Genomic DNA, 23,277 nt, shown 5'->3' on the forward strand with positions numbered 1-23,277 from the left:
AGCCCCTGGCAACTCCACGCTACTTTCTTGTCTCTATGATTTTGACCACTTAGATACCTCATACAAGAGGAATCATACAGCATTTGTCTTTTTGTGTGTGACTTCACTTAGCATAATGTCTATAAGGTTCACAACCCTTGGTTTGCAACCCTCTTTGGAGCTTCCCAGGTGTAATCTGAAATCAGCCTCCTAGGTGGAGGGCAGGGAAAGACCAAAGAAAGCAGCAGGCCACTCCAGGATGGTAGGTGACAGTTTTAACAAGCAAAAGGAACTTACATAGGAGGCTTGCCTTTGGTGACAGCAAGACAAATAGATCCCCACACCCACCTGCCAAATCTTCAAAAGTTTATTAAGAGGCCTAACTGGGTTCAGTCATGGTATACCCCGCAGGTGTTCTCAACACCACATACTATCTGAAGGCTCTGTCCTTGGAGCGCTTCTGGGAGCAGGAAAGGCAAGTGGAACCCACATTCCAAGGACAGGGGAGGGTGTGAGACTTCCAGTGCCTGGGTCCAACTCACGGGTCAAGTGGCGGTCATGTCTTTTCAATTACCTTCCCCAACACTGTTCCAAGTGCTTTTCAAATATTAATTCACATAATTCTTCATCTTTGTATGTTCCCCAGGGTCTAGAAAGTGCTTTGCGTGTGTTAGACATGAAATATTTGTGGAATGAATTTTGGTAGGGCTTAAGCATTTCCAAGTGACTCTGCCTGCTCTTCTGGTTGGAAAGTTAACAAAAGGAGCCGGTTTCTTCTGGGTCATAATCTGACACTAGGTCGCAAGTTTAAAGAAGCCCTTTATTTTAGCCAACACATTTAGGCTAGTTTCCCACTAGGGAAAGGTTAAGAGGGAAGTCATTCCTGAGTGATAGAAACTGTAGGAAGAGACTCAACGTTAATTAAAGGTTTCCTTTCTACGGGGACAGCGATCACCTCGGGGAAGCCTCAGGAAAAGGGAAGACCCCGAGGCCAGTTGGCTCTGACAGGTACCCCGGTGGCGGGACGGAGGAGGCGGGGCCCGAGGGGGGGGCGGGACCTGCTGGGTGGGGCGGGGCCTCGGGCGGGGCCTGTGGGGCGAGGCCTGTGGGGCGGGGCGCGCGACTGCGCCGGGGCGGCGATGGCGGCGGACGGGGACTGGCAGGATTTCTATGAGTTCCAGGAGCCGGCCCGGAGCCTCCAGGACCAAGAGAACTGTAACGCGAGCCCCGAGGCCGGGGCAGGGTCGGGCGGGGGAGGTGACGGCTTCCCGGCGCTGGCCTGCAGCTTGGAGGAGAAGCTGAGCCTGTGTTTCCGCCCCTCGGGTCCCGGCGCTGAGCCCCCGAGGGCGGCCGTGCGGCCCATCACCGAGCGCAGCCTCCTGCAGGGGGACGAGTGAGTGCGGGCCTGGCCGGGAGCGGGCGGGAGCCCCCTCTGCCCCTCGAGCTGCCCTCGTCCAGCTCTCGTCCAGCCCTCGTCCTGCCCTCCGGCCCTCGGTCCGCAGCCTCGGCGGGACTCCGGCCACAGGCTCCTCCCCGCGCCCTCCTTCCGCCTCCACAGACTGGCGAGTCCCCGCCCTCCCGCTTCCCCGCTGGGCTCCCTGGGGCTTTTGGCCTCCGGGCGCTCAGCTATTTAAATCCCCGCTCCTCGGCCCTCCACGCTACTCTCTCTCCGCTACTGCCCTCCTGCTCCCTAGAAACCGACCCGGGTCTGTTTGGTTCAGAGAGGAACCTGCTTGCCCGGAGCCAGTAGTTAGAGACAGCACCTCTTCGGGCACGTGTGTAGCCAGTCATTCATTCAACTAGCATTAATTTAAGCTCTCAGTGCCAGAGGCTGCTTCGCCCCGGGGATACCAAGGTGACTGAACATACCCCTGTCACATAGGGCACAATTTAGGCCGGGGGGTGGACTTGCAGACAAATATTTGTATGGGTGTGACATATTCTCCTGGACGTAAGTGCAAAGTATAGGAGATTTTTTATATAGGACATGTGGGAGAGGCAGGAAAGGCTTCACGGGGAAAGAAATGTGAAAACTGGATCCTGATTGGGTGAATGGGAGTTTGCCTGGCAGATGAAGAAAGGTCTAGCAATACAGCTCGCCGATATGGCACGTGCAAAAGTACCAGCGTTAAAGCAGCATTTATGCCACAGAATTTATTGGCTCCATCTGAGAGCCCCGGTGGAGTGCACATCACCACAGAGGCAAAAACGAAAGGAACGCACTGGTTACTAACGACAGGGATCTCTTAGTCTGGTGGGTAAACACGTACATTAACAGGTCATTCGGATAGAACCGTCTAAGTGCCATGATAGGAAATTCATAGGGATTTGTGAGAGCTGGTTAAGGGGGAGGCAGAGTTCCTGGGGGGCACTTCATTTAACTACTAGCCTAGCCTTAACTAGCCACTTAAAGTTTGGCTAAGGGTTGTCGTTAGGTACCAGGGTTTCACCCCAAAAGACAGTAAAAGGGGTGGTGAGGGTGAGGGAGCTGAGCATATGGTATAGGTGGCTGGGGAGGAGCCCTGGAGAGGCTGAGGGTTCAAGTAGTGCAATAAACAGTGTGGACATGGGTGGGGTGGGTTTTTAGAGCCCTGATGGAGTGGAGAGATTAGAGGTTAGGGAAGGATTCTTGAGAGATGGAGAAGGATCCACAGGCACTGAAAGGGCCTTCCAGCCTGATTCCTCTGTGAATAAGGTAGGAAGCTTGAGAAGGATTTAGGAATGGGGGCCTTTAAACACTGCCTTGGCAGTGGTTCAGGCCCAGCTATGCTGGGGACCACATCATTTCATTGACCTGCCCGGTGTGGAGGGAAGAGTTTATGACGAATTTATACACGCATGTACGTAGCTAGTAGCAAAAGATGACATTTTTGAAAGTCTGTTCCCAGAGAAGATAGTTTTATATATGTGTAGATTTATATATTCTGAATCACAAGGACTCAGAACATATTCTGGATTAAAAAAATGATATTTTGGGTTTTGGGTTTGTCAAGAGTGACTTCTCAAAACAGATGAGTGGTTTGTACACAAATAGTTAAGGCTTCCTATTCTTGCTTCACCTGTACTGTCTAGAAAGTAGTTTATTTTAGGGGCACCTGCGTGTCTCAGTTAGTTAAGCGTCCCACTCTTGATTTCGACTCAGGTCATGATTTCATGAACTGAGTTTGAGCCCTGCATTGGGCTTTGCACTGACAGCCTGGAGCCTATTTGGGATTCTCGGTCTGCCTCTCTCTCTGCCCTCCCTGGCTCATGCTCCATCTCTCTCTCTCTCTCAAAACAAACAAACTTAAAAAAAAAACACTAGGGGTGCCTGGGTAGCTCAGTCGATTAAGCCTCCGACTTTGGCTCAGGTCATGATCTCATGGTCCGTGAGTTCGAGCCCCACGTCGGACTCTGGGCTGATGGCTCAGAGCCTGGAGCCTGCTTCCGATTCTGTGTCTCCCTCTCTCTCTGCCCCTCCCCCGTTCATGCTCTGTCTCTCTCTGTCTCAAAAATAAATGTTAAAAAAAATAAAAACAACACGAAAGTAGTTTATTTTAGTCTTTGCTTAAATCTTAGGTTGATGTAAAACTTAAAAAAATAATTTTGTTACTCTTGATGATGGTTTTTAGTAGATGATATGTTGGTAGTAATGCATGATGCTTGATTTGGGAATGCATAACAAACCTCTTTCTCTCTTTTCAGGGGCTGGGGCTGGTCATCACTCACTCACCCCTTTCTGTTGCATAAATTTCTCCATTTATGGAATCCAAAATGTCCATCCCTGCTCCTCAAACTAGAGAGAGTTGAGAATTCTTTCACTTAGATATTGCCTTGGCTTAGGGCACTTCGTTTAACTTCTCTGAGCCCCACCTTTATTTTTGGGTACATATGGATTGTACTTACCTGCTAATATTTTACTTTAGAAAGGGTATCATGTAGGATTCGGTGTCACAGGATTTTGACCTCCTTTGACTTTGTCCTACTGGTTGTTTATGACGGGTTGTAATACTTTATGATAAGGATGAAGGCAATTCATGTCTTGACTGGAGAATTCTAGAAATCTTCCACTTAAGTCAGCCCTGTGTCCTTCCAACTACAACTGTTGTGACCTTGGTGGAGAGAGAGTACTGTTAATTGTCCTTCACTTTCTTGGAAGATCAAATTCACCCACAGTCTCTCCTAGTGGGTGAAGTATTGCACTCCACTTGCCCTCTTACTCCAGCCTCATTTAAAAAGAAGAAAACAAGCAGTCGCCAAAACTCTGGACTGTCTTCACCTACGAGAATATCCTACTTGAGTTCCTAACCAGCGTTAGGTATATAGTCAGTTATTTGGTATCTGAAGTGCTTTTACCTAGGAAGGTGTGGGTCAAAAACTCAGCACGTTTAACAGTCCGCAACTGTTGCCTCTGATTTGAGCACTTTGGCATTGGAGAAGGTTATGATTCGAACATAGAGGAGAATAGGAATGAACTATGCATTTGGGAGATGTGCAGGGTAAACGAGCCAGTTTCCTAGAGCTTTTTGGGTTCACGTTTTCATTGAAGCTGATGTGCATTCCAAAGCCAGACATCATTTTGGGATTTTATGTTTTTTTGGCAGTTACCATCCTATTGCTTCTTCTGTTTAGCACCAAATCCCAAATTCATTAAATCAAGTATGTTCGTTCTTTATCTTTAAGCTTGCATTCTTATTTTTATGCCTCCAGTGGTCTTGTTTTTGTCTCTTTAGTGGCTTACACATTTGGAAAAAAAAACCCACTCAATTGTTTAATGGCTTATTCATGATTAGATATCTGCCATATATTTTAGTTTTTTTTCCCTTATGACATCTGTGTATCTCTGCCCACTAAGTCACTTATATATGTAATGTTTAACTTACCCAATTAAATTTCATCTCATTTATATCTCTAAAGTCATTCATATTTTTCATACAATGTCAGGTTTGATTATGCTGATATTACTTTGGTACTGAAATCTGAATTTTGATCATGAAATTGGAGTTTGCTGTCCTTGTCTGGTGTGGCTTGGGACTTTCCTCAGCATGACTCATGTGAAATAATGCTTGGAGTAATAGAACTGGAAGGAATATCTGGTATTCTTGTCCAAGCTTCTCATTTTATAGAAGGGTTGCTCATACCTAGAGAGGTTAAGGGGCATAGCCAAAGACTCATTGTTTGAGAAAGAATGGAAACAAGAGTCTATGTTTTCTGAATTTTAGTCAAGCACCCTTTCGTTTTACTCTGTTGCTTCCCCAAAATGCTGTCTGACAATAAGGAAGGGTAATTGCATTGGATATAACCTTTGTGCATTTTATTGTGAATTCCTGTTTCTTTCCCCCTTCATTTATCTTAGTCCTTAGCCTGTTATATTACAAAATAGATATTAAACCCTAGCCTCACACTGAGACTGAATCCTTTCTCTAAAAAGGATAAAAAATTTTGGTTAGAGAAAGATGACTCACCCTATGAAATGACCAGTATATTAGGAAGTTATTGAAGAAAAATAAATGTAAAACATAGTGTGTGTACTACTTGTGTGGCTCTGTAAACATTACATAAGCTGCCTGTGTTTTAGTTTCCTCATCTGCAAAATGGGGATAATTATGATTCTTCATAATATAGTTTGTGAGGATTAGATGAGTTCATATATGTAAATTACTTAGGACTGTGCCTGGCACCTAGAACAGCGGGAATGTTAGCTGTCAACTTTGAAAGAGTTTTTAATCACTTGGTCTTGTCAGCCTGATTAGCTGATTTTCATTTAGTGTTATTTAGGAGGCCCTTCTTTTTGGTGTTTTTCTGGAAAACAGGCCTTCTGTTGTTTTGCTTTGTTATTTTTTGTTGCATCTTTCACTATAGTATTGCATGTTTATTTAATAAAAGACATGTAGGATGTTAACCTTCATTAATTGTGGTTTTCTTCTTTTTAAGGATTTGGAATGCCCTGACCGATAATTACGGGAACGTCATGCCTGTAGACTGGAAGTCATCCCATACTAGGACCTTGCATTTGCTTACACTGAACCTCTCAGAAAAAGGGGTAAGTTAAGAATTGAGCTGATAGTTTCTGACTAACTGATCCTGAGGATGGAACTAAAAAGTAGCCTTTCTATTTCACGCATGTTCATTGGGTTGCCTCTTATTTCCAAGTTTCTAGCAATTGGAGTGGCCCACTGTTGCCATCTTGGCTCCACTACTGTCAGCTTGCTAGCACTTTCCTCCAGTTCTTCCCCTGCACACACTCACTTTTGTATGTTTAGCCAAATCTTCATTACCTGTGTATGAACACCAGTGATGAGCATTTTTCTCCTGAGCTTAACTAGCATAACTTTAGTGTGCTGAGAAAACTCAGTTATACATTGAGGGTACTGGAATATCAACATAGAGTTAACTTTCTGATGAATTTAAGGACTTGTTGGACATGACATGTTTTCGGAAGACTCTGTTTCTGTGAGTATTGGGGAACCTAAAAGACATTACAGTTCAGGGCGCCTGGGTGGCTCAGTCAGTTAAGTGTCTGACTTCGGCTGTGGTCATAATCTCGCGGTTCCTGGGTTTGAGCCCCATGTCGGGCTCTGTGCTGACAGCTCAGAGCCTGGAGCCTGCTTCAGATTCTGTGTGTGTGTGTGTGTCTCTCTCTCTCTCTCTCTCTGCTGCACCTTGCTCACACTTTGTCTCAAAAAATAAATATACATTAAAAAAAAAAGACATTACTGTTCTTGGCTAACTGAGGCTGCTTAGGATTCCTTGGTATTGTAATGTGAAGATGTCTTAAGTGTGATCACAATTGATAGGACATCTGGGGTGGGAGTGTAGAAAAGGGAAGATAATTTAATGTTTATTTATTTTTGAGAGAGAGAGAGAGAGAGAACACGCAAGTGGGGAGGGGCAGAGAGAGGGAGACACAGAATCCGAAGCAGGCTTCAGGCTCTGAGCTGTCAGCACAGAGCCCGATGAGGGGCTCGAATTCACCAACCACGAGATCATGACCTGAGCCGAAGTTGGAAGCTTAACTGATTGAGCCACCCATGTGCCCCTAATTTTTTTTTTAATGCAGAGATTTTATTTTCCCCTTCCCTTCCCTTCCCTTCCCTTCCCTCTTCCCTTCCCTCTTCCCTTCCCTCTTCCCTTCCCTTCCCTTCCCTTCCCTTCCCCTTCCCTCCCTTCCCTTCCTCTTCTCTTCCCTTCCCTCTTCCCTTCCCTTCCCTCTTCTCTTCCCTTCCCTCTTCCCTTCCCTTCCCTTCCCTCTTCTCTTCCCTTCCCCCTTCCCTTCCTTCCCTTCCCTTCCCTTCCCTTCCCTTCCCTTCCCTCCCTCTTCCCTCTTCCCTCTTCCCTCTTCTCTTCCCTTCCCTTCTCTTCCCTTCTCTTCCCTTCCCTTCCCTTCCCTTCCCTTCCCTTCCCTTCCCTTCCCTTCCCTTCTCTTCTCTTCCCTCTTCCCCTCCCTTCCCTTCCCTTCCCTTCCCTTCCCTTCCCTTCCCTTCCCTTCCCTTCCCTCCCCTCCCCTCCCCTCCCCTCCCCTCCCCTCCCCTCCCCTCCCCTTCAAGTTTATTTATTTTGAGAGAGAGAGTGCAAGCAGGAGAGAGTGGCAGAGGGAGACAGAGAATCTCAAGCAGGCTCCATGCTCGGCGTGGAGCCCGTTGCGGGGCTCTATTTCACGAACTGTGAGATCATGACCTAAGTTGAAATCAAGAATCAGATACTCAACTGACTGAGCCACCCAGGCACCCCAGGAAGATAGTTGTTTTAAGTGGAAAATCACATTGTTGGTTTATCTAAAGGTGATGAGAAATGTAGCCAAATTATGTTAAGTTTCCGGGCCTGACTGTTTGAAGTTCCTTATCATGTAACAGTGTAAACTCATGCCAGATTTTTTGGCACGCTCTGTATTTCATTAAGTATAGTTGTGTAATTGAGAGTATAATGCAGTGGGGCTGTCATTATTTTAAATAGTATTGCTAATGTTTTATGAAAACAGTTTTCTTAAATATATGATTCAGGAAAGCCTGCTATTATTTTCTAGTAAAATAGAGAATTTTGCTTCTATTTCCTAGTATTCTAGTAGATACAGAAATCTTACTGTATGTTCCAGTTATTAACCCCACAAAGCTATTTTGTTGACCAACCTGGCATATGTTTAGTGAAAAGGAATAAAACAGCATACCTTATGCTCTATCTTCTGTTTATTTAGACCCTAGCTATCATTTTGGGCTTAGTTCAAGTTTCCCTTCCTCTCTGAAGCTTCCTATTACTGTTTTAGCCTTTGCTGATCTCATGGAATTATACAATTTTAGAGTTGGAAGCGACTTTAAAGGACACTTAATCCACCCTCTCACTTGGGGGGAATCCCCATCTACAGCATCTCTGACAGATGGTCATTTAGCCATGGCCTAAATCCCTGTGCGGGAGGAAAATGCACCTCTCTCTGTGGGAATCGGTTACACTGGTGGGGTTGTGAAAATCTTCAAGGACTTATCTGTCCCACAGAGGTTAGCCCCGTTGTCTCCTGGGTACTAATCCTGACAGCACATTGTTCATGTTTCTAACCATTACTTTGTTCTCTTATTAATCATATGTTTCAGGGTCTGTCATTAGATTGTGACTTGCTGGCAGGTGTCTTTGTAATTGTGTTTTTAGTAGCTATCACTGTGCCTGGCACATAGTGAGTACTAGGACAAGTTATGTTGAGTGAAGGAATGTATGATCTCGTCAATGAGACCATAAGGTCAGAGACCATGATGGAAAGTTCTTTTTTAAAAAGTAGCTATTTTTATATTATTTAACATAGTGCTAAATCCATGATAGCCAATTAATGAGTAATTTTTTGTTTGACATAATAAAATATAGCATAGAAGAGAGCCTTTCATAGTTTCAAATGGAAGTACATTGCAGGATGAATGGGACACTCTAGTTTCATTGAATAAAATGTATGTCTTGTATAGTTCTTAGATTGCACTTTAGGAGGTCACTCCCTTTTTCTGCCTTTTGGTTGTTGTTTTTAATTCCAGAATAATGGTATGGCTGAGGGTAGTTGATTAGTAACCACTTGGAGTTTGGTACTAGTAACTAATCTTAATTATAAAAACCTTATCTGGAAACCTCATCAGATTAAAGTGGACAAGCGATCATCCATCTGTCATCTATCTGTCTGATGAATAGAACTGAAATTAGAAATTAGAACTCTGTTTCTCAGGAAGGAGTGGCACACATTAAGTTCCTTAAGAACAAGTGGGCAACGTGGAACTGTATAAGAAGCAACCATCTCATTCCATTAGATAGCATATCATTACATCTTTTTTAACCTGAGTTATCTTGTTTAGCATTGCCACCTGTGCTCGATCCTTCCCGTGACTGAATTGTGTTAAATTTGCCTTTTGGAAGCATTCTTTAGTTTATTCCAATTGTAAAACAAGATCTATAGGATTTTTTTTTTTCCTTGACGAAGGGAGAAGACATTTCTTTTACATTAGTCTGAGGAAAACCTTTAGGAAAACCACCATTTGCCAGATTTCAGCTTTTGATTTTTCTTTTATTGAGGTTTAAGATGTTTAAGACGGCACACTTCTGAATTGGATGAGTCTTTTCTGGAGTAAGGCAACTAGTACCTTCCAAATTCTTACATGGGCACATTTTTTCCATCCGAAGCAGCTTCAGTTTCATACAGGGCAGTAGAACCACCGGCTGTGTGTCTAACCTGGCACAGGAAGGAGTGATGGGAACACTTGGCAGAGAGAAGACACACTGATGCCGAATGGGAGAGTGAATAATGACACCCATGACAGCCAAGGTTAGCTTTCAAAGCCCGAAAGGGGTTCCAGCCCTTAACATATGCCATCTCTGTGGGGAATGGACTTGGCTCAGTCCTGGGAAAGATGATCTGGGATCATTATTTCTGTTGTTATGGAAATCTATTCTAATGGGTTACTGGTATCACTTGTGTATCTTGGCAATAGCTATGAAAATGATTTCTAAATCCAGTGCCGGTTTTGAACATGCTTAGATGATAGAAGGCTTTGGAATCACATTGCTTTAGGAACCTCTCCTGTGCCATCTTCCTCCTCCTGCCATGAGCATTTTTTCAGGGACAGGGAATGTTGTTGTATGCACCTTTTCATCTTCAAGAGTAGAAGCAGGAAGAAGATGATCCTATCTTCCTTAGGGGTCACTTCAAAATTAAAACTTTGTGAGGGGAAAAATAAATCTGTGGTCCTCAGATTATAATGAAGATTGATTTTGGGAAGTGTTAAAATTTAAGGACCTGTGGAGATAATTGTTAGGTCTCCTCTCCATCATCCCGTACATCCTTACGACTACCGAGGCACATGTCATCTCCACTTCTATAATTTTGAAGTCAAACATTCTCCCATTTTAGTTGCTTTTTTTTTTTCTTTCCAACTTTAGACTTTATCCATTTACTTTACATCCAGAGGATGAGGGTTTGGGTCTTTCTCAGTCCTCTCTCCAACCCCCATCACCAAAACTTTCCCTTCCCTTGTCTTTCCAATATAGTTATATTAAGATATTTGGTTAAGTTAATTTTAATCATTTACATTGACTGTTTAAATGTTCACAGTTGACCCATTTCCGTATATCATGAGAAATTTCCTCTTGTAATTTTTTTTTCTTAGGGTAATAATAATTGCCTTGTGTTTTATTTAAGTTACCATTAGCTCACAGATTCAGCTTCAACAGAGCCCTGAAACTCACTTTAGTAAGTGACATACACCAGATAATCTGTTAGTGTCTGTCTTTCTTCCTCTTGTGCTTTTCTTAACGTCCTGTGCAATAACCATTCTCATCTGACCTGGTCACTCTCTCGTTGAGCGTCACAGCCAACATTCTGGGTTCTTTACTTCACTTTCATTACGAGAATGCCCTCACCTCTTTCTTGTATTAGATCCCTTGTCTGCTTCCTTTCTGGCTTTCCTCCTGGTTTTAATGCAGCATATTTTGCAGTAGCTGTCTGAGAAAGGGTGTATGAGGTCAAATACTTTGAGAACTTGAATACTTGAAAATGTCTTTATTCCAAGCTCCCATCTAATTGTTTGTTTAGCTGGAGATAGGATTCTAGGGTGGAATGTATTGAAACATGGAAATAACAGTAATCGTTTTCTGGCTTCTTTGGTTGCTGTTGAGAGTTCAAATGACATTTTTGATTCTTGATCCTTTTAATGTGTTTTTTTTTTTTCCTCTCTCTAGAAGCTTTTAGATTCTTTTTTTCATACACGGTCTGAAATTTCACAATGGTACGCTGAAGGCCACGTGCAGGCCTTTCCTAGGCCGATGGTCCGGGAAGAATAGAATGGGGAGCCATGTCATCACCATGGTGCAGCATGGAATTGCAGTGTGTGGGGGGAGAGACCCTGGAGCACTGGCGTTGCTCCTCTCCCTGCCTGATGTTCTGAAAGGCAGCCCACCAGCGGTTCCTTGCACTTCTCACTGCGGGTTTCCTACTGGGTGGGTTGGATTCACCCTTACACTTCGGATGCTTCTGTATGAGGAACTAGGGAGGCAGTAGGGACTGCCCTGAAGTCAAGGGCGTGCTTTGATTTAGGCCATAAACTTCAGCCTCCTGAGGCCCAGAGCAGAGTGGAAAATGGCAGTGAAGCAAACAGAAACTTCCAGCACAGTTAGGTTGAAAGATCTTCTTGGAACCTAGAGAGATTTTATTTTTGGAAAGAGAGATGTTCCACTGTAAGGCAAAGTATGACCCCCGTGGACAGTGCCAGGGAGTGATTCTTGATCTTTTACCCCGAATATTAGAAGTTAGTTTGCAAGTAATTAACTTTATGTCATGTGTGTAATTTTAACATCTACTACTTTTACTATTGGATTGTTAACTAAATAACATTCGCTGCTAAACCCGCCTGTTGCCTCCTTTGGGTGTCTCTATCATTCCCTACAACTTCCTAACAAATACTGTGTAAAACATTCTTCTCCATGGAAAGAGCAGCTACGTGTGTGTCTGTATTGGGCAGTAGGGGTGCAGGCAGCATTCACGCAGGCAATTTCATGTTTCCTTTCCATTCCCCTCATTTGTGTTTGAGGTGAATACATAAAGCACTTCGTACACTGCCTAGCGCACAGTGATTGGAGTCATTTCTCCCTTTCGAGGGAAGACTCTTTACCCAGACACTGTGACTTTGTTGTGATCAGAATGTCCTGCTTTTAACAGTGGGTTATTTTGCTTTTAGATAAGTGACAGTTTGCTCTTTGATACATCAGACGATGAGGAGCTGAGAGAACAGCTGGATATGCATTCAATCATCGTCTCCTGCGTTAATGAAGAGCCCCTCTTCACTGCAGACCAGGTATTGTGGAGAAATTCATCGAGGAAAGGAAAAGAGAACCTCGAGCTGAAGGACAATTTCTAACTGTGGCAATAAGTGACGGGTTGTTGGAATCTACTGATTTTTCCCCGCATTTTCTGTTTATGTAGGCTTATCAGTTAACTCCTCCACTGAGAAAAGAAGAAAGTATATGTAATCCGAAGCAGATGGGATTATGCTAGTTGGGAAGATTCTTCAAGATAGGCAGTTTTCCAGTATAGACCTTGTTAAGTCAGTGCAGCGAGTTATTACTAAGGGAGGGTTATTGCTTAACCTGAAATGACAAAAAATATTGTGAGTTTGGTACTTTTTTTAGGGTTGGCAAGACATGGCCAACTCTGATGTATCTGTGTAGAAATTACCCAGTTCCTCTAAAAGCCTGTGTAAAAATCATTAGTACTTATTAGAAGTGCGTACTGTGAACCCGGAAAGAAGTGAGCTTTATTCCTGTGGCATGCTCTCATAATGTCAACGCTGTGTTCATGTAAACCGCTTGAATCAGCTTTCTCATTGTCTGAATACTCTTCCCACTGCTGTTGTGTTGTCAAAATGTGGTGTAAGAACTCCTTCCTGAAATAACATGCTCGTGGCTGCTCTGACTGTGAATGCTACCACATTACATTTTTAGGCTGGAAAGATGAGGTCGGGAAAGAGATATGTTATGGCAAGGATGGGAGGAGTCCATTAAAATGTGCCATTTTGTTGCTCCTTAGTCATATTTGTGGTTAGATTATTGTAGGCCTGGGAAGAGTGTAGTGCTTAAAATGCCAGATAATAGGTTAGAGGGCTGTGGGAGGTTGATCATGATATCTCAGGGAAAAACGTGACCCTGTGAGTTCACGGTCTCCTCAGTAATCTATCTGCCTGAATGCCGTAAACTGTTCCTGCTTCTGAGACTTGGAGAAATAGATTCTGCAGCCTCCTCTGGCATTTCATTGTACGGTTTTATAATGCCTATTTGAGAAAATCTTCTTACTAATTACCATAATCCCCACCTCCTTCAGATTTACTTTTCTTTGCCCTTAAGCTTACTGATTCATCCTGAATGTTTTCTTAATAGTTTCTTTTTTCCTTTTTTTTTTTTTTTTTTAACTTTTAGACCTATTTATTCTAACTGTTGAGTAATTTTTGTGGTTTTACATTCTCACTGACTTCTGTATCCTTCTCAACTTTTAAAAAGTGGAGCAGGACAAGGTACTGTTGGAAGATTCGAGCAGCGTTGCACATGACAGTACATCATTGTCTGAAAGATGGTTCTGAAATTTTCGTGTTTTTGTGCAGCTTCTTTTTTTCGCTTTAAGCTTCTACATGTCACGTAATCTTTGAATATCTCTTAATCTTTCATGGAATTAACATATGAAATTCCTTTTCTGCCATTAAAGGAAAATTTTACTGCTATAAAGGTAATTTCTTGCTTTATTTTTTATACTGTTGTATTTCAAAAATTTTATGTCAGTTTGATTAAATGGCTTTCGATTGATTACTTGCATGTGTCATATGGTGAATTTTCTGTCATTTGTTTCTTTTGACTGTAACGATGATCTGGTTCTAGCATGTGTAAGGTAAATTGTACCTGTGTTTTGCACCATTTCTCAGACCTTCAAGATCTGATAGATCTACTGAATCGTGATGGGCATATTAAATATTATTCTGTTTAATTTTGTGTTCAGCATATTGTAAATTTTATTTCCTTGATAAACCATGTTCACTCTTAACAGTCAAAATTGTGATTATTCAGAACACCAACTCCTGCACAGTGTTGGTTAGTGGATATTTCAGTGCCCTTCTTTTCCGGTTGCCTCATGAGCGCCATGTTGCAGAGAGATTGTTTTTCCCAAGTATATCTGATTAACAGTGGTGTGTGTATTTTGGAAGGTTATTGAAGAAATTGAAGAAATGATGCAGGAATCTCCAGACCCAGAAGATGACGAGACACCCACGCAGTCAGATCGGCTGTCGATGCTGTCCCAGGAAATCCAGACTCTTAAGAGGTCCAGTACTAGCAGTTATGAAGAGAGTAAGACACCCTCCTTCAATCCATGCTCTTTAGATTTCCTGTGCATCTCAAACCATCTCCAGAAAGCTTTCACTCCAAAGGCTAAGTTATGCACCCTTCTTCAGCCCTCTAGTAATACTCGGGCATATCTTTATCATTGCTTAGGGACTTTGTCACATTCACCTTTGAATCCTGTACTAGTCGGCTTGGGCTGTGTAACGAAGTAACACATGCCGGGGGCTTAAACAACGGGCATTTATCCTCTCAGAGGTCTGGAGGCTAGAGGTTCGAGATGAAGGTGTTGGCAGGTTTGGTTTCTTCTGGGGTCTCTCTCCTTGGCTTGTAGATGTCTTCTCTCTGTCCTCCCGTGGTCTTCTCTTTGCATGTATCTCTGTCCTAATCTTGTCATTTTATAAGGACACCACTCACACTGGATTAGAGCCCACCCTAACAACCTCATTTTAACTTAATTATCTTTGTAAAGACCCCATCTCCAAATACAGTCACACTCTGAGGTCCTGGGTGTTGGGACTTTAGTGACATCATAGCCTCACATGAGGAGAAGTGCTGAGAAAAATCTGAAGTGGGCTTTAGGGAGTAGGCCTTCCTTCTTTCTTCCCAGTCTTCAAAAAAATTCACACATTGGGCCATATGTGATTAAATATGTATTTAGTTTAATTGTTTCAAATCGACTTCTGTCTTTTGAAGTGTGCTAGAACCCTGCTAAGTTGCTTGCAGTTTCTTGTCAGCAGGTAGTTTGGGTACTCTCCCTCAGCTTTTGTGTTTGTTCTGTTTCTTGTTCAAGCTTTTTTTAGTCTTGACTGGAGTGCTGTTGGTGGGATGATTGAGTTAGACAAGTAAAGAATGTTGTTACACTTCTCAGCCTCTTGAGAAGTAACTTTGCTGCCTACCTCTGCTCAGTCCTGCCCACCAGAAGTTTGAGGATTATGAGAAGATTGTGAACAGTTTCATTGCTTAGAGGATGGTGTCTGCTCTTTTGGCATGAAACCCCCTGTTGTGCTTGTCTCCCGAAACATTTTTGTCTTAGTATCTGCTGTGCTTTGCTTCTGGCCGCAGGAGTAAAAAGGCTCTCGGTATCTGAATTAAATGAGCTACTGGAAGAAATTGAGACTGCCATCAAGGAATACTCCGAGGAGCTGGTGCAGCAGCTGGCCCTGCGAGATGAACTGGAGTTCGAAAAGGAAGTGAAAAACAGCTTCATTTCTGTTCTCATTGAAGTGCAGAACAAACAGAAAGAGCACAAAGAAACAGCCAAAAAGAAAAAGAAACTCAAGAACGGCAGCTCTCAGAATGGGAAGAACGAGAGAAGTCATATGCCCGGCACAGTAAGTGGTGTTTTGCAGGAGTCCTTGAGCACTTGGAAGCTGCTTCCGTGGTGGTCCCAGCGCTCCAGGCCCCAGGCAGGCAGGAGGTGCCTACGCATGCGAGTGCTTCTCACCGCGGCGCCCACAGGTTCTGGTGGAGAATGCCACTGTGATCAGCAGTTTCAGAAAGGGGTTCTCTGGGTGAGGACACAGTGGTTTTCTGGGTATGGTTAGGGGAGAAGTAAGTGGAAGGAAGAGGAGGAAGAAAGAAGGAGGGTGTCTTAAAGGTATCAAAGCATTAACGGTGATTATTTATGTTTGGCTGGTGGGCGTATGAATGGTATTATTTTCTTATTTTTGCTCATCTTGCAGGAGTCATATAATAATTAAAAGGGGGTGCCTGTAAGGGTTGCTGAACTGTGCTGAGCCTGAAAGCACAGACTGATTCGCAGTCAGATTCCTCCTGATTTATCAGCGAAGTTGGAACATGAAGGCATTGGAGGCAGTTATGTGACATCAGCCATTTGCCTGAGTGTTTGGCAGATTAGAATATTTCTGACCGGGGACGAAAAAGTTGAGAATATGTGCATCTTTGACTCTTCATGTAAAATTTCTTGTTTTCTGCTTTGTCAGTTTTCTTAAGTGGTCCTCTTAGTTTCACATGATTAAAATCCATCATAAACATTCACTAATTAATTTTATGAGATGTGTTTCTTTATTGGTCTTAGGGCCACTTCATTTTTTTTTGATCATTTGAGGCCTTATATGTTGCCACCTTCGTATTATTTGTGTGTGAAGAAATGTCAGTTTTGTTTTTTTGGACTATAATGGTTCTCCAGAGGGATCCATTTTTCTAAGAGGAATGTCCCTTTTTCATTCTTGATACTGATAACCTGGTAACACGAATTATCACAAACTAGCTATTATGGTTTGTAATAATGTAAGTTCTGCCTTTAAGTCTTGATTTGTTTTTTTCTAAAGAATACTTATATCAAAGAAGTAGTTCTCACTAACCAGCCTCTCATGGAATCCAGGAAAGAGAATGCAGTTCTGGGTTGCTGGGTCACCAATGAGCAGTTGATACAAACAAAGAGATCTCGCCGTTTAGCCCATTCATTGTCTGCTTGGGCCTGTGAGTAAATACATGGTCTTGGTGTGATGTCCACTTGTGTATAGAAAGGACATAGCTTCAAAACATTTGTTTGAATATACAATTCTGGAAAGTGTGCTTTAAATTTCTGGAGCAAAATTTGGATGTCATATTTTTTAAAAAAATTGCACCTTTAACTTGCCCTATTATACAAGTGTGATTAAATGAAATGCTTAGTTAAAAAGTCATAGCGTGGTTGGTAATTTCTGTCTGTCTGCTTTTAGGAATTACATGTAAACCCTCCATTTATTGGTGTTAACACTTGGCTGAGGAAAATAAATTTGTCCCTAGAGGGGTTTAAAGGCTTCTTTTTGTAACTCCTATATAAAAAGGGTTAGAGTGGATTCACTGTGTAATTGTACATGGCATTTATATTGAGAAATGGATTTGGCAAGGCAAGATTTAGCTCTTACTCGAGCCTTTATGAGTCATGAAATAGATTCATAGTAAAAGTCCGTTTTTTCACAGTATTTGGATCTGTGAAGTTGCTTCTCGAGTCCTGATCTACTATTTGTAACAAAACCTTTAATCAGGTTACTGATGGCCTTGCTGAGCTCGTGGTACTGGTTCCCTCTAAGCTGGAGAAAGACCATCCCATCTGTGACTCAAGGAGCCTGAAACCTATGATTCTGAAAATAGTGGTGGGTGGCTCAAAAGAACCTTAAAGTGAAGTGGCCAATTGGATACACAGATTGCAAAGGATAGTACCTTGTTAGACACTTTATAGAACACGTGGTTTGGGCAGAGCCTGATCTCTAAGAGTTAGTTATCAGTGACACAAATTTCTAAAAATTGGTGACCTTCTTACAGATACCATGTATTACCTGCTTTCTAACAACATTGGTCACGTTTTTCTTTTTGCCATAGATATTTTTGTTTTATTAGCAGGACGTGGTTTTCTTTCCTTAAGTATGGAGTAGCCTTCCTTCCATTTTTCCTTAAACATGTTTCACTGAAACAAAACATCAGTTTGTGTTTGGTATAACCCTCTACCCATGTTTGCTAGCTGTTTGCTTTGGTCCAAAGATACTGTAATGAAATATCTGGGTGGGAATAGAGCAGAGTTAAACTATTTAGGTGTTAATTTTGGAGACATTTTATTTCAAACATTTTCTGTAGGGAAAAAAAAATTGGGGGCTGAGGGATGCTATTTAGATTGAGCACTAGACAGTTTTGGGGAGACAATTGGGGAGGGGCGTAGAAATACTATTAAATATAAAGTATTGAGTATCTTATACAAGTGAAATCTTATCTTTGTTTTAATTTTTAAAATCTGCATGTTGGATAAGACCAAGAAATATCCATTCATTCAGCAAATGAATGACTAGGAGTGTAAGAAAGAAAGACTAGACAGTGTAATTTCTGGTAGTAATAAATGCCACCAAGACAATAAAAGGCTGGGTAAGGCGGTCAGTAGCAAAGCTGCCGGAGAGCTGTTTTCTGTAGGGTGGTCACTATGTCACTGCTCCTCCTGATGGGCAAGGTTGGTTGTCCTGTCCTTTTCCAGGTCTCTGTTTGGAGAGGAGGTTAGAGGATGGTTCTTCTCTTTAGGAAATGAGACTTAAGAGAGCAGAAAACTGTATCTCCTATGTCCTGTTGTTCAGCATCAGGAGAAAGAGCGGTGGGAGTGGAGATTGGAATGGTTGATGGGTACTGTCTGTTAATCACTATGATGACCTGTGTGCATTTCTTTGAACTGACTGTGCTCTTTGGGCCTTGGTGCTTTTATACGTGCCCTTTCCTTTTCTGGAGAGCCCCGCTTTTCCTGTTTCCCCCAGTCCACTTGGAGGACTTTTTTTTTTTTTTTTTAAGTCAACCTTCAAGCATTGTCTTCCTTTCTTAGAGCCTTCCTCGGTGACTCTTCCTCCAATGCAGAATTGACTAGTCTCTCCTTTTGGGGTTAGTATTATTCCTCGTGACTATTTCTTTTGTCACGGTCACACAGGACTGCAGGTTTTTTTGTTTTCATGTCTGTCTCTGTCAGGTTCCCTAAGGATAGGAAATGTAACTTTATCTTCTTTTATATCCTTAAGTGTAACATTAAGTACTCATTTTTCTGCTGAATAAATGTGTGAAAGAAAGATAAACTTGCAAATCTGTATTTCTACCTTGGAATTTCCTGTCAGGTGTCAAACCCATGGAGGCTGAGTAGCCTATTGATTAAGAACTTTGGGGGAAGAGCTGTGTTTGAATCCTGCTCCTGTCACTGAGTACATCTATCTCCCTCTGAGTTTTGGGAGGACTAAATGAAATAATGTGTGTTAAGACTAGCATATATCCTGAGTAAATGCTAGTTATTATATGTCCAACTGCCTACTAGCTAGTTGTCTCTGGAACTTATCAAACTAAAGTTACCATTTTCCTAAGGTTGAATGTAGTTCTTATATATTTTTCTTTTGGTTAGTGGAACAGTCTACTCATTCACTGATATCCGTGGAATTTCTGAGTCAAAGGATATACAGTTTTGGAGCATTTTCAAATTGTTCTACAGAAATGAACCTAGTAATAGTGTGAGTGAGTGACCATTTCCCCACACTTCCAGCCAACAACAGATATTATTAGCCTTTCGATCTTTTGTTGATCTGAAAGGCAAATAATGGTTTGATCCGTTGACTTCTGTATTCTCTTGTGAGTTGCCTATTAAGTCACATAAGAGATGTTTTTCATATTTATGAGGTACACATACTTTTAATCTCATAGTATCATAATTTATCATCATCAGCCTTCCCAAAGGCTCATTCACATTGTTTCATTGTTCAGCATCTCACCTAATTTTTGCTACTTTGCACATCACGTAATGCCTGTTTGTTGAATTGAAACTTCACTATAAAGGAGATACAATCGCAGAGGATTTGGAGTTGTCATATTTGAATTATTGTTCTATCAGGTGGTCTTTTAAATTTTATTTTTTTGCCAGTCTTCTGTTTGTATTGAATAGAGTCACAGATTATTGAATTTCAGTGGCAGTTCCCATGAGTACAAGAACAAGTCCAAGTATACCAGTTACATTTTATTTTTTAAATTTTATTTTTAAAAAGTATTTATTTATTTTGAGAGAGAGAGTGGGTGGGAGAGAGAGACCGAGAGAGAGGGAGAGCGAGCGAACCCCAAGCAGGCTCCACACTGTCAGTGCAGAGCCTGATGTGGGGCTTGAACTCATGAACTGTGAGATCATGACCGAGCTGAAATCAAGAGTCAGACACTCAACTGGCTGAGCCACCCAGGCGTCCCACTAGGTATGTTTTAATTTAGCAGTGGTTGTCACCTAGAGTTACCTGAAGTTGTAAAGATATTAATGGGTACTCGTTTGGCATCATACCTCGGCATATGGATGAAATGGCCATATTTCCTCCTTTAGAATCCAGTAATGTTTTTAAATTAAAAGTCACATATAAGGTTATGTATTCTAAGTCTAGGGTTGCGAAGATAGGAATGAATAGTTTTCTGTTTGCCATAATCACATTGAACTTTCAAGAGCGAGTTCTCATGTGTTGGACTTAGCACCAGCAAAAATGTATAATTGCTTCAGTATAACCCGAAGAAGTTTATTTTGAAAACTCGTGGGGTATTAGGAATCAGTAACTCTGTTGTGAAAAGAATCATATTGCCCTGGTCTGTTGCTTTTGGGGGTCGGGGAGATAACTGCTTCAAGATGGGGGACAACTAGGGCTTGGATGATAGATACTCTTTCTTATATCTTTCTTTCACAGATGCATTGCTCTGTATTTATGAGTCATTTAGCTCAGATTATGATGAATAGTCAAATCTATTTTGTTTCTCTTTTGCATGCAAAAATGCACCAGTAATAGTTTTCATTTAATCTTCACCAAAGCTGACTTTAAGGTAAGAGAAATTTATTTTCATTTAGATAGCTCCTATTAGTTTGTTCTGAAGTTATTCCAAATTGTGCTAGCTCTTAGCTTAGAAGGATCTGTTCTGATACACCTACTTGAATTTGGGGCTTTTGTTTATAATAAGGTACAACTAGCTTTTTTTCTTCCCTTTTTCCTTCTTTCTAATTTGGAATTTTTAAATTTCACATTTGCTAAGATGATACAGACTGAGGATTGACAAGGCAAACTACTGCCGGAAGGCCAAATTGGCCCTCTACCTGTTTTATAAATAAAGTTTTATTGGAATACAGCCATGTCCATTCATTTCCATATGGTCTATGGCTGCTTTGGTGTTACAAGGACAGAACGGGATAGTTGTGACAGAGACTGTGTGGACTGTAAACTTAAAATATTAACTCTCTGGCCCTTTATAGGAAAAGTTGGCCAACTCCTGATTTAGACTAAAATTGAGTAAAATTAAAAATTTGAAGAAAAAAAGATGCAAACTCCATTTAAGTGAGTTTGTATAAAAAGATCACTATACTATGACTAAAATTTATTATAAAATGTAACCTTATTTTATCTGTGTGTGTTGAGTTCTCCTTTCCTCAGAGCCCCATCCAGCAGCCTGAGTTGTGCCTACATGTGGTGATGCCTTGACCATCTCCAAGCCACATGCCTAAGGCAACCTGCCTAGCAATAGACCTTTGTGTCAGATTCCCAGTAGCTAAGTGAAGAGAGCCAGCGGGTAGACCAGTTGTCCTCTAGATTTGGGGCCAAATGAAAAACTTAAAAATGTTGGCAGTCCTCTGGGTACATTGTATTTATAGACAGCAATAAATAGTAGTTTAAAGAAGATAGAATAGAAATGGAAAAAGGACTGATTCCCTTCCCCCACTTTTTCTAAGTAGTGGTACTTGAGAAGATAAAGTCTCCCCTATATATGTGAATGTAAATATTAATATATTTTTGGCAGTAATTTGTTGGTTATATTTGATAGCATTTCTCTGCAAATTTCTTGTTTCTTTTTTAAAGTATAGTTGACACAAGGTTACATTAGTGGCAGGTGTATAGCATAGTGATTTGGCAACTCTATACATTATGCTATGCTCATCACAAGTGTAGCTCCCATCTGTCACCATACAATGCTATTACAAGAACACTGATTATATTCCCTATGATGTACCTTTCATCCCCATAGCTTATTCATTCCCTAACTGGAGACCTGTACCTCCCCCTCACCTTCACCCATTTGCACCCCCATTCCCCTGGCAACTACCAATTTGTTCTCTGTATTTATGGGTCTGTTTCTGGTGTTTGTTTATTGTTCATTTTTTTTTTAGATTCCATATAGAAGTGAAATAATATGGTATCTGTAGGACTTACTCATGTAGCATAATACACTCTAGGGCCATCCATGCTGTTGCAAAGGGTAAGAACTCATTTTTTTTATGACTGAGTAATATTCCATCGCGTGTGTATTGATGGACATATCTTGACTATTGTAAATCATTCTGCAGTAAATATAGGTGGTGCATATATCTTTATGAATTGGTGTTTTTGTTTTCCTTGGGATCCAGTCAGTAGTGGATCATATGGTATTACTATTTTTAATTTTTTAAGGAGTCTCCATATTTTTTTTCATGGTGGTTGCACCAATTTACATTCCCATTAACAGTGCATGAGGGTTCTCTTTCCTCCACATTCTCGCCAACACTTGTTACTTCTTGACTTTTTTGATACCAGCCATTCTGACAGGCATGAGGTGATATCTCATTATGGTTTTGATTTGTATTTTCTTGAAGGTTAGTGATGTTTGAGCATCTTTTCATGTTTCTGTTGGCCTTCTATATGTCTTCTTTGGAAAAGTGTCTACTTAGGTCCTCTGCCCATTAAAATTTTTTTTTTGTGTATGTTTGAGACAGAGAGCGTGAGCAGGGGAGGGGCAGAGAGAGAGGGAGACACAGAATCCAAAGTGGGCTTCAGGCTCTGAGCTGTCAGCACAGAGCCCGACACAGGGCTTGAACTCACAAACCCACAAGATCATGACCTGAACTGAAGTCAGATGCTTAACTGACTGAGCCACACAGGTGCCCCTATTTATGGTAGTTCTGTTGATCTGTATAACCATTTTTGTGCCAGTACCATACTATTTGATTATTAGTTTTGTAGTATATCTGGGATTGTGGTACCTCCAGCTTTGTTCTTTTTCAAGATTGCTTTGACTATTTGGGTCTTCTGTGGTTCCATACACATTTTAGGATTATTTGTTCTAGTTCTGTAAAAAATATTAATGGTATTTGGATAGGGATTGTGCTGAATCTGTAGATTGCTTTGGGTATTGTGGACATTTTAACAGTATTGATTCATCCAATCCATGAGCATCTTTCTCATGGTATATCTTTCCATTTGTTTGTGTTGTCTTTAATTTCTTTCGTCAGTGTTTTATAGAAGTTCTCAGAGTACAGGTCTTTCATCTTCTTGGTTAAATTTATTCCTAGGTAATCTATTCTTTTTGATGCAGTTGAAAATTGGATTGTTTTCTTTATTTCTCTTCTGCTACTTTGTATTAGTGTATAAAAACACAACAGATTTCTGTGTATTAATTTTATATCCTGAAACTTTACCGAGCCCATTTATTCTAGTATTCTGGTAGTCTTAAGAGTTTTGTAGATATACTAACATG

At 41.5% G+C, this 23,277-nt stretch overlaps 1 protein-coding gene across 3 annotated transcripts in view; it reads left to right on the forward strand.

The window, feature by feature from the left end:
• The first annotated feature begins 1,097 nt into the window (after positions 1 to 1,097).
• The window catches only part of FEZ2 (fasciculation and elongation protein zeta 2), a 43,162-nt gene continuing 20,982 nt past the window's right edge, over positions 1,098 to 23,277 (forward strand). For all 3 annotated transcript variants that reach the window (XR_003967897.1, XM_030311319.1, XM_030311320.1), the window contains exons 1-5: positions 1,098 to 1,372; positions 5,893 to 6,001; positions 12,153 to 12,269; positions 14,163 to 14,304; positions 15,361 to 15,629. Coding sequence is in view for 2 of the 3 variants with exons in the window: in XM_030311319.1 (XP_030167179.1) it covers positions 1,119 to 1,372; positions 5,893 to 6,001; positions 12,153 to 12,269; positions 14,163 to 14,304; positions 15,361 to 15,629 (891 nt within the window). In the remaining variant the exon portion in view is untranslated. The remainder of the gene's footprint in view (positions 1,373 to 5,892; positions 6,002 to 12,152; positions 12,270 to 14,162; positions 14,305 to 15,360; positions 15,630 to 23,277) is intronic.

The sequence above is a fragment of the Lynx canadensis genome, chromosome A3 (genome assembly GCF_007474595.2).
Source record: "Lynx canadensis isolate LIC74 chromosome A3, mLynCan4.pri.v2, whole genome shotgun sequence".
Classification (NCBI taxonomy): domain Eukaryota; kingdom Metazoa; phylum Chordata; class Mammalia; order Carnivora; family Felidae; genus Lynx; species Lynx canadensis.